General features: G+C 35.5%; 1 protein-coding gene across 5 annotated transcripts in view; it reads left to right on the plus strand.

Moving 5' to 3' along the window:
• DENND1B (DENN domain containing 1B) overlaps positions 1–15,878 on the plus strand; it is a 169,268-nt gene that overhangs the window by 93,262 nt on the left and 60,128 nt on the right. For all 5 annotated transcript variants that reach the window (XR_009959096.1, XM_062581396.1, XM_062581393.1 and 2 more), the window contains one exon: positions 11,585–11,685. Coding sequence is in view for 4 of the 5 variants with exons in the window: in XM_062581396.1 (XP_062437380.1) it covers positions 11,585–11,685 (101 nt within the window). In the remaining variant the exon portion in view is untranslated. The remainder of the gene's footprint in view (positions 1–11,584; positions 11,686–15,878) is intronic.

Below are 15,878 nucleotides of genomic sequence, written 5' to 3' on the forward strand. Positions count from 1 at the left end.
AACAACAGATTGCAGATCAAGTCTGAAAAGAGATACCACATCAGTTTCACATTCTTCTGGTTATTTTTTTCAGTCTACTAACTTAAGTCATAGGTAAAGTAAATTACTGCCACATCATTCTGATGTAAGAGTGGGTATATTAGTGAAGTCTGATTAAAAGTGAAAAAAATAAAGAGCTGAAAGAATGAAAAGTAGAGCTGGCTTATCAGGATCTTCAGCAAAAAGTGTTACCCGGTAGTCTTTCATAAACAGAACAGGAGCAGTAGTAGACTTGCTTGTTTAAAGAGCACTGTAGTTTAAAAAACAGATTCAACCCTTCTAAGTATCTCTTATAAGAATTAACTAGAATGACTACATGTGTTTTTAGCATGGTAAGATAATCTTGTTTAGCAATGGATTGCCTAATTACACAATAGAAAATACATACAAATAACAAACAAACATACAAAATAAATAAACACAATACAAAAGACATACTTTTGTATCACACCAGTCACATTTTAATATTGCTGATTTGCAATTTGATATTTAAAAAGATTATACTTTCAAAAATAGTGCTATCAAGTACAACGTACTGTTAAGGGAATTGTGCCTTATCTTTGGGGTTAACTGAATACCAAGTGTTTGTGTCACTTCATGAAGTGCGCTGGGTTGTGATGTCACCTTGGAGTTATCGGCTCTGTTTCGGTTCAGAATCTCGGGGCAGTGACTGATAACAAAAGGCATAATTCAAGGCCTTGCTTCATTTCTCCTTGCCATTCTTGAGAGGGGGATGGAAAACTGCACTTATACACAGAAATGGTTTAAGTCTAGCATTTCTGTCCTACAAATTTCATGTTTTCGTTATATTCAAATAAAGAATCAGTCCTGATATGAAAACAAGGGGGAAAAAACAGATGCTGTATTTAAAAAGAAGGGTTATTGGGCAGGCAAGAAGAGAAAGAGAAAAGGAGATTTCTGTTTTAAGCTGTTCAGTAGCCTGTTAATTAAAAAAATAAAAATGATGATTACCAACTTGTCCTGAGGGGCTCAAATTCAGCTGATAACTTATGTTTTGTTTCAGTCAAGCAAGATTTGTTTTATGTGCATCTGCTTGTATTTGCAGTTGTTATGTATTCTTTGCATCTTTCTTTAAATTGATTTTCTTTGTTTATAACCTTTAAAAAACTCTTTTGGTGGGGATCTTTGCTTTCCATAGCAACTGCTCAAAAATACATGGCAAATTCTCACTATTCATTTCTGTCATAGCTTTTGGTCATTGTTTGCCCTAACTGTTGATTTTTTTTTTAGCTTGACTTTCCAACTACTTAATGCGATTGTCATAAACCTCACATGGTGCTTCAAGCTTAGTATTAGAGACAGATTTGCTAGCCTATTCTGTTAGATCTGTTTCTAACAAAAATTACCATTTTTGGCTTTTGAATGGTATGTTGTAAAAGAGAAACAAATTACATGACTTTGGAATGAATGAATGAAACAATGGAACTGATTAATTCACAGAGGTAGCTGTTAGCTATTTCACTTTAACTGTATGAGAAAGACTTTTCCTAAATGTCATACTATATATTCTAATGTAGCACCATTTTCTCATTCATTACTACATCTGCATGTATTCTTATTAATTGCATGGAGCTGTAACAGTTTCAATACAATTAATTTTTTAATTCAATCTTACAATAAATTATTAAACTGCTTGGGAAGGCTTTTTCAGGAAGGCTGAACTAAAACATTGATTTTATGCATGCTGTAGGCAGGCCCTAGATGTTTAGGCCCCAAGTGCACCTGCTGTGGTAGTCTACCAGAACATCATACCATACTCTCATGTATTCAAAGCAAAGGAATAAATCATGATTTTACAACAGTGCATCAGTTGACTTATTGCTGTTTTGTGACCGGAGGTAGGAAGGATTGCTGTTTAAAGCCATGTCATCGGTTCTCAAGTCACTCAAGCATGAAAGCTTGTCATATGCCTCTGTAATTGTACCTTGCCAGTCTTTCTCTAACTAGTCAACTGGGGCCGTGCATTTTGTCTCGAACACCCGGCTGGCCAGTGTCTGACAGGAGCTTTCTCATCATCCTGTCAGTAATATGTTAACTAGAGTGTATCTTCTGCGGCCCATAGTGGCGAGTGGAAGGGATGCTACATTTTAAAGCAAATGTCTAAATGTTATGTCCATTTTGACCAATATTTGTTTTTGGTAGTACAAGTCTGATATATATGAAAGCACAGCGGTTACAAAGTTCTGCTTTGCTCTATATGTAGGTTTCGTTGGTGAGCCGTGCAGAAAGGAGTGTATTTGCTATTAAAATATCAGTAAGAGATGCATGTTCCCCCCGCCCCCCCCCCCCACACACACACATGCACACATACATCTGTGGAATTATTTTTACTGTTGCTTATATGCAAAGAGATATTTCTGCAGTTTCACTCAGTCAGTATAATTAGTTGGCACTTTCAGATTCCTTTCCTCTTAGATCGTGTTCAGCTGCTTAGCTGTGACAGTCACGGCACCCACAGTCAATCAGGCACTCAGAGGACAAGAAGGTTCCTTGGAGAATGCAATGCAGTTGGCCATCTCTAGCAGCAAAACCCACTGTCCTTGCGCTGAATGCATTTGTGTGGATTGCTTTGCTCCTTTACACCTGACCCAAAGTCTAAGATTCATGAGTTTTTCCAAAATCCATGTATCCCTAGGCAGTAATATTATCAACTGAATTGGAAAACAATTGCAGTGGTTTTCTGTCTCTCACTTCACTTAATTCTATCTGTGGTTTATATATTGCATATTCTTGGATACGCTTAGAAAGAATGTGAAGTAGTGCTGTTACTGGGCCAGATCATTGACCTGTGGCTTTAGGAATACAAGGCATGTTAGTGTGTGTAGACTGTAGAAAGACAGAAAGCTATTCTTCTGTATTTTTATATTTCTGCATTCAGAACTGGCTCTTCTCTGATACAGACTAAAGCAACCTAAGGAGCAAAAGCAATTCGCTGCATACAGGCTTTCCATGTTGGAGTAAGGAGTGGCATTAGGAATTGACATACAGCTTGGCAACAACACAGTTTCCTTATGCTGGGGTGATTCTTTTCCTACAGTTCTGATAAAACCAACTGTACGATCATTTTTTTTTCCTGATTGTGCACCGCAATATGGTCACAATTGTATTTAAAAATGAATTCATGAAGTGCAGAGCAGCCTCATTTTAAATAATATTGTCCTGGTAATTCAAAAAATTATAGATTTACAATTGAATTCTTGTCTCAGATTCCTGTGAAGTAGTACATAGTGTGCATAAATATGTAAGGACTAAATTTAATTCTTGAAAAACAGAAAATCGATGCAAATTTATCATTAACTGATAAAGCAGTACAGATTTTCAGCTGACAGTCATCATGCTCCTAAATGTGGAATTAGGATTCATTTAGGAATATTAGGTATAGACCAGTTGGTCTGTGGGCAGATATAGAGTGGTGTCATTTAATTATTAAAAATTAAGGTGTAAGCAGTCTAAGGTTAAAACATGTTATCTGGGCAGAGGTGCATGTTGCAGTGCGGTTGAGGTTCTATCAGGACACTAGTCCAGAATGCACTGTAGTACCCTTCTGGCTCTGAAGTTATGGGAGGGAGGACAGGAAAGGCCAATACAGAATAAAAATATGATTAGGAGTTACAGGTGGACCTGGTAACTCAAAAGATTTCTCAGGCCCAAAGCTTAGAATAGGTTTTCCATCTCCCCAGCAAAACATTAAGAAAAGTAAATGTGAAAGAATTTGTGAAAAGGCATAGAAATGTGTGGTCAACAAATGATTAAAGTTCTTTTAATGAAAAGGGAAAAACATAAATATTGCAAACTGCTGTTACCTGCCATCTGTAAAATGTGAGGAAATACGTAAGTGGGTTGCGTTAAAAATTTTTTTCTGTAAAAAGAAAGCATATAGACATAAAGATAGATTTGCAAATACATTTCAAAGTAAAATGTTTCACTTGGTAACATTATAGAAAAAAGAACAAATTCAGCGTTAAAATAATCCTTTAGGGGTAAAAGTTGTTCTTTTTCTAATTCACGTAATCTTCAGCAATTCAGTAAAAACTGGTAAAACAAAATGCTGTATGCAGGCCCTGCTATGGGCATCTGTCCTCTAAGAGCTAGACTGAGTGAAGCTGCCTGCTACTGAGTCCTTTGAGGCCGGGCCATGTGTGAACTGTATTTTTCCTCAAATTCAACAGTGAAAAGATGAATTATAGCATAGCCAGTCTCTAGTCTTGCTTGCAGTAAATAAGTTGTCTGTCAGCTATTCAAAGGAAGCTGTTCCCTGCTGCTGCTTAATTAGTGGATGGCAGAAGAACATATCATGGAGTTACTCTGGGGGAGAGAATGTTAATAAAAATTATTTTCTTGGAAACTCCCCTTTCAGGAGCAAGAAACACTTACTAAGCTCCCTTGTTTTATGGCAGTGTAGCTCTTTCTTCTTGGAAAGAGATTAATAAAAGATAAGAGTAAAGAAATGGGGAGTCAGTCACTAAGAAAATGAGACAAAAAGATGTGTATATTTGTGTCGAAGTGTCTTTGAGAGAAGAAGAGATAAGCTAGGAAATAAATGCATATCAAGAAGAAAATATTATCAAGAACATCTAGAGATGAAATGAGGAAATATATGGAAAATGAAAATATTAAACAGATAATACAAATAAACATAATTAGTTCATTACAAGATAAACAAATATCAGTAAGAGACCTGTTAGATAATCTAACATGAAATGTGAGAGATGAAAGGTGACTTGACTAACTTCCAAAAGTTCGTTTTATGAAGATGAACTCTCGACATATGAAGAATACTAAAAAACTTTGCGTGAAGAAGAAATTGAGTAACTGAAGCCAAGTTGCATGGCTTTTTCTATGCTACCCACACCTACGGGTTGTATAGATATATTTAAGTATCTATGAAAGTGTTTGGTTCCTCAGTATAGACACAGTATGTCAGTGGCATTCCTTACTGAGTCCTCACCTGTCTGTTACCACTTCAGTTGCATTTGTTGCTTCACTTCCATTTTTCGCAAGTGTGTCTTTCCTGGAGCCATTGGCAAAGAACAAACTGGCTGCAGTATTTTTTTCTCCCTTCCAAACGCATGCACAGGAGTGATGCCGTAATGCTACTTGTGAATCAAAAATTGCAGGAAAAGAATGAAAATGATTGTACATGAAGTGCTGTCAAATACATGAATAACACTTCCCTTTCCTTCCCCTGGAGGTAAGGATAAAGCAAATAAGATCCCAAAACAAATGGAGACAGTAAATTTTTTAAATGAATGTTTTGCTTTTTCCACGTTTCATAATGGAAAATGCTGAAATTTTCAGCTATGGACTGCAAATATATTTTTCTTCCCCACTCTCCATCATGTGAGTGAGGAATGCTGAGGCCTTGTCTTGCTGAAGGAGGAAAATACATTATGGCTCATTTAAGGTCTTCCCGTTTTTTCTTTTTAAAGTTTATGGGGATAGCAGATGGGAGACTACTAGTCAGGAGCTAACGTGTGAGAAATGACTAACCTTTAGATATTGTGGCTTGGACAGTATATTCTTTTCTCTTTGATTCTTGCTGAATTTCTTCTATTCAGTGATTTCTATCTTCTTACCAATGCCAGTAGAGTAGACTAAGCTTATGATTTAGTCTGATCTTTTATCCTTGAGAGGTGGGAAGGGATTTATGTTCTATTGTAAGTTGGCTAGAGCAAGGGCTCCCTTTCTGCTCTTTGTTCCCAGCAGTCTCTCCCTGTCTGTTCAAGGAGTGGATGGAAAGGGGCAGGTGTTTAATATCTATAATGTGTTTGGGGCCTGATTTCATTCCCTGTCAAACAAGATTTAGATCTTGTTTTCAAAAGATCAGCTTTTGACAAAGCTGATAGTCTTAGGAGTTGTAATAATGTAGAACAGAGGCTTGCTTTCTCTTGAACTGCTCTTCCCTTCTCAGGAAGTGGATAGTGGTTTTACAGTAACTCTTGTAAGCAGGCACCATTGTATTTGTATTGACAGGCACCAGCAATAGGAGTTGGTCCAGGCTGACCGTAGTAATCATAGTTATAATAGTGAAAAAGTGACCTGTCCTCTGCAATTTCTTACTGGGTATTAATAAGTAGATGAGTTAACTAAGCAGAATCTTTGGCATCTTTCAGCATATGTATGGTCAAGACAGTAAGAGGGACGCAATTCTTTAGCCCGATGGGACTGCGAGCGAGGAGGGAAAGAGCATACCAGTACCCGTTTCTGGGCATAGTGTTAACAGAGATTGACAGTGTTTAAGGATTTATTTTAGGAAATAGTTTTATCACAGTAGTTCTTTAATTCCTTATAGTTGATTTTAAAAGGTTGTACTGTATTGCAGGTTAATTTTACTTTAACGTTTTATCTAACTTCTCTTTCTATTCTTGACTGTCTGACAAGATTCTGCTAATCAATTCATACATTTCCAATTTTCGTGTTGTGGCATGAGTAAGTCTTGTCATCTATACTCTGCATCACTTTTTACCTTTGGTTATAGGAAATGCTTTGAAGAAAATAATTAATGCTGATAGCAAGTAACTGCCAGATGAGAAAGAATAGCTTTGTGCAAAATACAGACTAATTGTTTTCATTTTACTCTTTCAAATTGAGTTTCAAATAAGCACAGTGTAAAAGCCTGCAGAAAATCTTTCAAGCAAAGTAGTGTGGTTCTAGACATGTTGCCGTGTTTTAGCAGAAATAAAGGGAGGCAGCATGAGACAATTCATTTTGAAAGTCCACAGTAAAAAGCTTTATTGATAGAATTGAGTATTAGAATAGCAGATACACATATCAGAATTAGTACATCCACGTGAAAGAGAGGGAGGAGCTGCACTCTTCCATTCCCAGGAACAAGTAAACCTACTTTGATCAAGCCTTGAACTAAAACTTTTCCTAATAATTCTGGTTCAACAATTGTAGATTTTGAACAACGTAGTCTTCCTAAATGGCTGTTTGTTGCAGTAAGGTGAAAAGCAACTCCTCACTTTTCTCTAGTATTCTTATATTATTTCAGTCACACTGGCATTTGATAGCAATTAATTTACTATCCTTTAGTAGTGGATTTTGCTAAAAAAAAATACTTTCTGAAGTGCTGGTTTTTTTCATTGTTTGGAGTGTTTTTTTATTATAGCCTAATATTGCTAGTAAGCACATAGTTCTCACATATTTCCAGGGGGAAAAGATAGAATTACTGTACCATAATCACCACAAAGGTCTGGAGAAAACACCTCATGCTTTCCTTACAGGTTGATAAAAGCTTATATGGCGACACTGACTGAAGTGTATTATCAGAAGAGATCAGAAACAGACTGAAACTTTCAGTTGTACCCAATAATGTAATAAATTCATTAACTGATAGAGTGGGAGAGCAAATTTACTTCCAGTCTTGTGAAATTGCTAGGAATTTCAAATAAAGTTTGTATTCCAATTAGAAAATAAGTTGAACACTGAGTTTTTATTAGCAGTTTTTTAAACTAGTTTAGGTCAATTGACTTATTAAGTTATATAACTTAAAACTTATTTCAACCATTTTTTAAAGCCACGGTTTTATTTTCAAAATGAAAAATTGCTTAAACTAGAAGAAATTGTTGGAAATGAAGATAAAGAGTAACTTCTTGAAAATTAGATTTTTTTTTTGAAAAATAACTCCCATTGTTCAATATTATCAAAGAAGGATTTCAACAGACAAAAATTCTATTTAAAAAATTTTCCAGCCCATTTCATTATGGAAGAGGACACAACACTAGAAGATGTTTTCCATGTGGTAGACTGTTGCATTAGTATCATTTGCTGCCAGAGAACATGTAATAAACTATCAACTTGCAGTAACCACTTAGGTTCCATAACACTATTTTACAATAATTTGTGAATTTTTAACCAACTCAACATTGAACAATGATACATGTTTGTGTAGATGGAAACATACATATATATGTACTTATATATGTATGTGTGTGTATATGTGTACTCACACCATTGGATCTAGCAAATTTTTTTGGACAAATGTTTTCACCTTACATATGCAAGCTTATCTCTTTAGAAAGGGATTACAGTTTGCAGTTGATGAAACCTCCAGTAGTAGCTGGCAAAATAGGTAAGGCTGTAAACAACCTTGAAAATGACTTCAAGATAATTTAGTATAATGACTACCTAGCTTGGAAAAGAAATTTCTCTGAACTATGACACTTCTCTTCTTGAAAGCTTTTTAAAATGTAGATGTTGATCATTCCTTTTGGAATAGATCTCAACTGATGGAGAGGCTGCATATAAATACCTCTTTTGCTAAATAGCATAAAGGATTCTTTTCTGAAAAGTTCTCACCAGCCAGTTCTCAGCACTTGGTCAAGCAACAGATGTTCATTTCTGCGCCTTATAGTGTGCACCTCTCTGGCTCCTGTCTCCAGCTTTCTACAGGGCATCTGATCTTGCTCTAGCTGCTTCTCCTTCAGACTACAGTTGATATCAGGCATCCCTCCAGTCCTGGTGGACTTTGTAATTTAAACAGTCAGGTACAAGCTTGTCCCTGAATGTTTTTCAATTTTTTTAACTCTCTGATTATTTAGGACTTAGAGTATTTAGAGATTTGCAGAATTCCCTATTTCTTTCTATTTAGAAGAATGAATATTTCAATTAAAGAGCTAAGTTATGTAAATAGCTACTGCATTTGAAGATTGCAATCGCTGTTGCAATATTAAAAAAGGAGAAAACAAAATGGCAAGAAGTGCAAATTCCGTAATATGAAATCCATATTTATTGTATTATGATTTGCTTAGAGATAATTGACACAGTACTAAAATGCTAGTCAGTTTGAACAGTATTAGAATCCCATAGCTGTTTGTATTATAGGAAGCTATAAAGCATATTCATGCCATACTATAATGTTTAGAAATCTACTGCAGTAGCATAGATAAGGTGTTACATGTTGTTAAATTGAAAAGCAAGGAACAGTACAGCAAAACATTGGTGCTTGTGTAATCAAATACTTACATTTGCTGCTAGAAATGTTAAAATGTAGTAGATGTTTTTAAATTAAAAATGCTAAATGCTAGTCCTCCGAATGCCACACCAATATATAGATTCTGAAATGAGACCTAATAAAACTCTAAATGTGTTTTAGTGGAATTATTTACTTCCCTTTTTGATTGTGAGCTAAAATATGATGCAGACTTTATATATACAAAAGAAAGGAAAATATTTCTTTATGCATATAGCATAGTCATATTAATCTATAATTTAAAAATGCCAATTAAGAGGAAGAGGATGGCATATCCTCTTTTAGGATCCTCTGTATGCTCTACTTTACTTCAATCTGTGATTGAAATGCTTGCTTGTATATAGCCAGTTGTGGTTTAAAATTTACAAGCTGCATGTAGTAGCATGTGGACATTTTAACTGGTAATCCCATTTCCATTTTGAATATAAGACCCCAAAACATGATACTGAGCTTGAATGCATCATCAGTAGTATTACTTCAGCTTCAGAAAATGGTAATGCAGAAATAAATCTCATAAGCAGTTCTGTGTCAAAGAGGAGAATGATACTTATTTCTTCCTCCAAATCAATTAATTCTTAGTAACAAAACAGTAATTATTAAAACAACCATTACTATATTATCTAAAATGAGATGAATTGCAGATGTTTGACATAAAGCTAGGAAATGAAATGTTAATCTGAAGTGAACAGTTTAAATATGGAATTATGATATACTTGGCTTTTGTAGTGTAACTGTCAAGCTTGGGCAGTTCGTTGGTCAATAGTGACATTCTCTGTGTCAGTGAACAGAGTCTCTTGATACCTTAACCTGCAGTTCACACATTACTGAAGCTCCAGCTGTCGAACATCCAGGTCCCCTGATATTATTGCAGCTTCCAGACTCTCCTGACTGGCTCATGTTTCATTCTTGGCAATTTGCCCTAATGATATCCCTCAGGAGCTTTAAGACCCTCTTCTTTTCCATATTTAATCGTGTTATATTAATCTGAGTGATGAACAAACTATGCTGCACAAATTGTAATTCTCCATGATTTCTGCTGTGATGCTATTACAATTATTTTATTCATTTTTAGTAAAATATATATATGCACAAAATTGCAGCATAATTTTTATGTATAACTGTCCAGCATAGCCACAGTATGAAAGCTTTAACTGCTGATCTCTTCCACAAAGAGTTTTTTTCCGTAAAATCCATACAATTTTAGCGCTTGTTCTATAGACAGGACTTACAGTTTATTTTAGCTCATAGTTTTGTTATAGTACAAGTACATGTCTAAACAAAGCACGAGGACAGGACAGTATAGCGTCAATAGTAGAAACTGCTCTCTGGGTATGACCTCTTGTGTCCCGAAGAGATTAAGTCCTATGACTGAGATTCTTAAATTCTCTTCTGAGTAAAATTCTCCTAGTCTAAGTAATGTCTAAGTATGGAATTTGTAATGGCTTATTTGCTGAATATAAATTAGCTCTCTTTGAAAATAGTCTTGCTATTTTCTTATTCTGTGGTTTTCTGAGTTGTTCAATGAGTAAAATTGCTCAGATTTATCTAATCGTCCAACAGCAATAGCAACACAGTATTTGAGAGGTTGAATTCAAGCCCTTTATTATGTTATTTCAAATTATTTTGTTCACTGGAGAAGTGCACTAGACCTAGTTACTACTACTAACTAGTTCCACAGTCTTTAAGAAAACAGCTATCTCCTTTGTGAATGGTAAGCAGACTATAACACCTCCGTGTCCTGGTCAAGGAAATCTTTATTTTTGGGGTGGCTAGTGCCAGACTTCCCAATTTCTGTTTTGGGGAAGAAGTTTTGGGAAGTTATAATAAAGTTACCTGCTAATACTAAAGTTACCTGTAATAATATTCCCTGCTGTCATAGGGAATATCCACTTTAGATTTTTATATGTATATGTAAATATGCATATACATACATATATATATATATATATATATATATAAAATATATATATATAATATATATATATAGGTATGTATGTGTGTGTACACACAAACACACATATACACACGCACATGTAGTTTGGAAATAAAAGTAGTGGCAGAAATTGAAGTTAATCATGCTGTAGAATTTAGTGCACTTCTGAGGCTTGAAGCAGGGTCAGATGAACTGCCATTTTGCTGTTGTCCTGGGAAACGCTGGAGTCCTTTGGGGCAGGAAAGCTACTGTTCTTCCTGCCACTGGAGCCAAATGCTGTTCACGTGCACTCAAGTGCTTTGTGTTCTATATGTCACTACCCAAGTTTGTTGGCCGTGATAAACATCCACAAGTGTGTGTTTACTTTCTTTTCCAAAGAAAGAGGCAGAGCAGTGCTTAACTTGTCAGTTTGCATTTTGTAAATGTGATACTTGTATACGTATCTCAGAGTTCATGGTAAGTGCATCTGAACAATTAAAAGTAATAAAAAAATCTATAATAGGAGATTTATAACAATTAAGATTCTTCAACATCTAAAAATTAATTTGTAATGTTGCACTTCGTTCTTACTCTTCATATTTTTTTTTCTAATTCTATTTATGTATTTTTGGTTTTAGTTAACTGCTTGTGTTCATGCATCAGCTGCATTGTTATATCCGATGTACTGGCAACACATTTACATCCCAGTGCTTCCTGCCCATCTTCTGGACTACTGCTGGTAAGATAGCTAACCTGTCATCTTCCTTTCTGAGAGTTAGCCTCTCTTGCAATCTGAATTTACTCATGAAAACAACAACTAGTTATGTGACTAAATGTACAGGATCCAGTTTATGAAAGCACTTTAGCCAATGCTTAAATGATTACTGGATGAGAGATATTTAAGCGTTTCTTTATGAGTTTTTTGAGTTGGGACCTTGAGTTACAATGCTGTGTACTATCAAGGTAGCATTTAGAATCCAGATTATAATAACTGTTCATGTTTTAGAGAATGCATTCAGTGATTTAAATGTAACTGTCATAATAGTTTTAATTTATTTGACATTTTCTCAGGCAAAACATACTGAAATAAGCATTAAAAAATGACTAATGTCTGTTGAATCAAATACTTGGAGGCATCCAAGTCAGTACCTAACAACTGAGTCTATTTTTCTGTTATTAATATTTTTATTCACAGGAATTATGCTTAAATACTTACTTGGCTTTATGTTATTTTTCTAGAACCTATAAATATTAATGTTCTATTGAACTCCACCCAGTCTGCTGAACTTCCTCTGTTTTCAAAGAAATTCTCATTTTATTTTATATTTTTCCCCTTGATAGCTTTTCCTCAAGTTTACAGTATTTGCCCATGATAAATCATTTTTTTTTTCCTTTGGTAGCTCCTTTACTTCATATGTAAATTATTTATTGTTTTTAAAAATAAATATTCCCCCCCTTTCCTTCTCTTTCAACTGTAGCTAAGCCTTTCATCTTTAATGATACTTTTCTTTTGGAGAAATCCTGTCCTAATTGTTTTCTTTCCTTGCTTTGAGAAAATGCACGAAGATGGGGGTATAGCTTAGATCTATTTGTTTGGTTTTTGTATTAATTGAACTTACTGTCAGAAGCTTTGTGTTTTCTTCAGTACCATCCAGAACTGCTGTTCTCAGAAAAAAGTTAGATTGACACCTTTTTTCAAGCTGTTCCCTGCAGAGTGCATCCTCAATACTAGAGGATTTTTTATTTCTCCTCCTAAGCCCAGATAATGTCTCCAGAAATAATAATGTTAGATGCTGTACACAGTTTCTTATGATGATGATAGTAGTTGAGATTCCAGGTCATGATGTCATGACCTAAGGATTTTTTTTTACTCATTAAAAGGAAGCATGGAGTTTTTTAAACTTGTAAAACTCATTTATATTGCTTTTTCTTTTTACTGTAGTACAATAAAGAGGGAACAAACATGTTTCTCTCTTTTTTTTTTTTTTGAGATGTTCGAATGGAAACAAAATTCACAAAAGGAAATACACAGTTTATGAAGCTATCATGAAGCTATTACAGTAACTGTAATTCAGACTTTCTTATTTAGATTGTCATATGTTTATTTTTCTCTATCTGGTCATGACTTGCCCTTTAACAGGGGCAAGTGCAAAGTCCTGCACCTAGGGAAAAATAATCCCAGGCACCAGTACAAGCTGGGAGCTGACCTGCTGGAGAGCAGCTCTGCAGAGAAGGACCTGGGAGTGCTGGTGGATGACAAGTTGATCATGAGCTAGCAGTGTGCCCTTGTGGCCAGGAAGGCCAATGGTCTCCTGGGGTGCATTCGGAAGAGTGTGGCCAGCAGGTGGAGGGAGGTGATCCTGCCCCTCTACTCAGCCCTGGGGAGGCCTCCTCTTGAGTACTGCATCCAGGTCTGGGCTCCCCAGTACAAGAGAGACATGGAGCTGCTGGAGAGAGTCCAGGGCAGGGCCACAAAGATGATCAGAGGGCTGGAGCATCTGCCCTATGAGGAAAGGCTGCGAGAGCTGGGCCTCTTCAGCATGGGGAAGAGAAGGCTGACGGGGGATCTTATCAGTGTGTATAAGTACCTGAAGGGAGGGTGTCAAGGGGACGGGGACAGACTCTTTTCAGTTGTCCCGTGTGACAGGACAAGAGGCAATGGGCATAAACTGACCCACAGGAAGTTCTGCCTGACCGTGAGGGGGAATGTCTTCCCTGTGAGAGTGATGGAGCACTGGCACAGGTTGCCCAGAGAGGTTGTGGAGTCTCCTTCTCTGGAGATCTTCAAGGCCCACCTGGATGCAACCCTGTCTACCATGCCCTAGGTGACCCTGCTGAGCGGAGAGATTGGACTAGATGATCTCCAGAGGTCCCTTCCAACCTTACTGATTCTATGATTCTATGTCTAGTTTGAATGATTCTTTTATCAGACATATTGTAGTGGATACTGGAGTACTATAAGGAAAAACAACCTAAAATGCTTAGCTTTCCTCATGTTTTGGTCTATTAATAGCGATCAAGTGTTTTCCTCTCAGAAAACGATATATCAAGTTAGAAAACCTAGAGGTATTTATAGGAACAAAGCCTAATGTATGCTCTCAGATAATCTTGTCAATCCAAAAAGAATGAAACCATTTTTCTAGTCTTTTTAATGTGTTTTCATTCTGGTGTTTTCTTGACAGAGTATGGGTTTTTTTATAGCAGTGCCTTTTTTCCATTTAGCTTAAGTTCTCATACCTAGAAAGTCTTTGCCATTGATTCACTTGGACTTTGTTGTGGTATCTCTTATGTACTCGCATTATCTTAACGTTGTTATGCAATGCTGTCTAAATAAAGAGAGTAGAGCTTATCAGTTTGTTAATTTTGTTCATTCCAGGGCAGTTCAGCCACTTGTAAACAAAGATAAAGTGCATTTAAATTTTTCTACTGTGGGTATAGGCTCTGATCCCACATTTGAGTCTTCCAGCACATTTTTTGAGAAATCCACAAATGTTTGGGGTTTTTTTTCAAGTTGGACACAAATCTTCAAAATTTCTTAGAGGTAAATGATACAGTTCTTTGGGAGTTAGAATTTGATAAATTACCTGAAGTACTCAGCTTAAACGTTTTGTGGGTATGAAGAAAGAAAAATACATCTTTGGCTAAAGCATACTGATGTCTATATTGAACTTATTATTTACATATTATTGTCTATATTATTACATATTATTATTGAACATATTATTAAAATCCTTCTGCTTGCCTGTTTAGTCAGCAAGCCTCTTGTCCATCAGGCAATCTGATATACAGACTAGTTATAGGTATGTATCAGATATTGTTAAAGTAGTCCAAAGCTGTGGATTTTGAGCATCAGCTGGACTGTAACGCCATCAGGATTGACCAGGTGCAGGTATATGCAAGGTCCTATGTGCGTTTTTTTTAGTTACTTTAGAGGGTTTTTTTACCCGCATAGCTTAACCTGGTCTTGAGTTCTCATAGAAATGTAAGGCTTGGAACAGCCATTAAAAAAGAGTTATAATCAATTCCTTTTTCTAAAAGACAGTACAATGTTAGACAGTGAAAGTAATCATTTGTTTTAGCTCTAAACAAAGAAAATGCACAGAAATAACATATGCTTCCCAAAATGTATTCCTGAGTACATAAAGAAAGATTTTTCTGAATTTTTCTGAATAGATTTATTTTCTACTTCACATTTCAGGAAATAAAAAGATACTGTTACACTTAGCCCAGATAGTGTCTTGATTTCAAAATACCTTTTACAAAAATGAGATTTATGCATCGATATAGTAATTATATTTGAATAAAATTAATTTTTGTAAAGAAGAGAAATAATTTCTTTGAATTTTCTGTATAATTTCTTGGCCAACTAAGTCACTGATACAAGAATGTATGACAGTTTTGTCTGTGGATGGTAAAGCATCTGTCCTACTGAAGCTCCGTTAAGAAAGTAATGCAGTCAGAAAATTCAAGTTACAATGTATCTTTTTATGAAATTTGCTCTTTCCTGTATTAGAATATACCTGAGTCTGTTTTCATAAGAATGGGGCAGTTATTTTCCAATTAACTTGCATATTTTGCATAGCACAGTAATTGTTTTAGGAAATGATGCTGTGAATTAGTAACATTTTTGGTAATAACATGCATAAGCAAGATGAAAACTGCATAGCAGCTCCCAGTAGTATCATAGTGAGTAATTCCATGTACATATTACAAACTGCTGTTAGGGCTTTATAATCCAGTGGTAATAAAATCCATTCTTTGCTGAAAATGATCAAAGTGACTTTCTATACCTGCAGTTTTTATTTCATGTATTTTCAAGAAATGTTTATCTGTTTTTTTATTTTTTTATTGTCGTTTATTTCTTAAATTGAAATTATGTAGCTGTTGCCTAATACTATAGAAAAGAGGTATACACTACCCCTTTTTAATAAC

Source organism: Rhea pennata, chromosome 8 (genome assembly GCF_028389875.1).
Source record: "Rhea pennata isolate bPtePen1 chromosome 8, bPtePen1.pri, whole genome shotgun sequence".
NCBI lineage: Eukaryota > Metazoa > Chordata > Aves > Rheiformes > Rheidae > Rhea > Rhea pennata.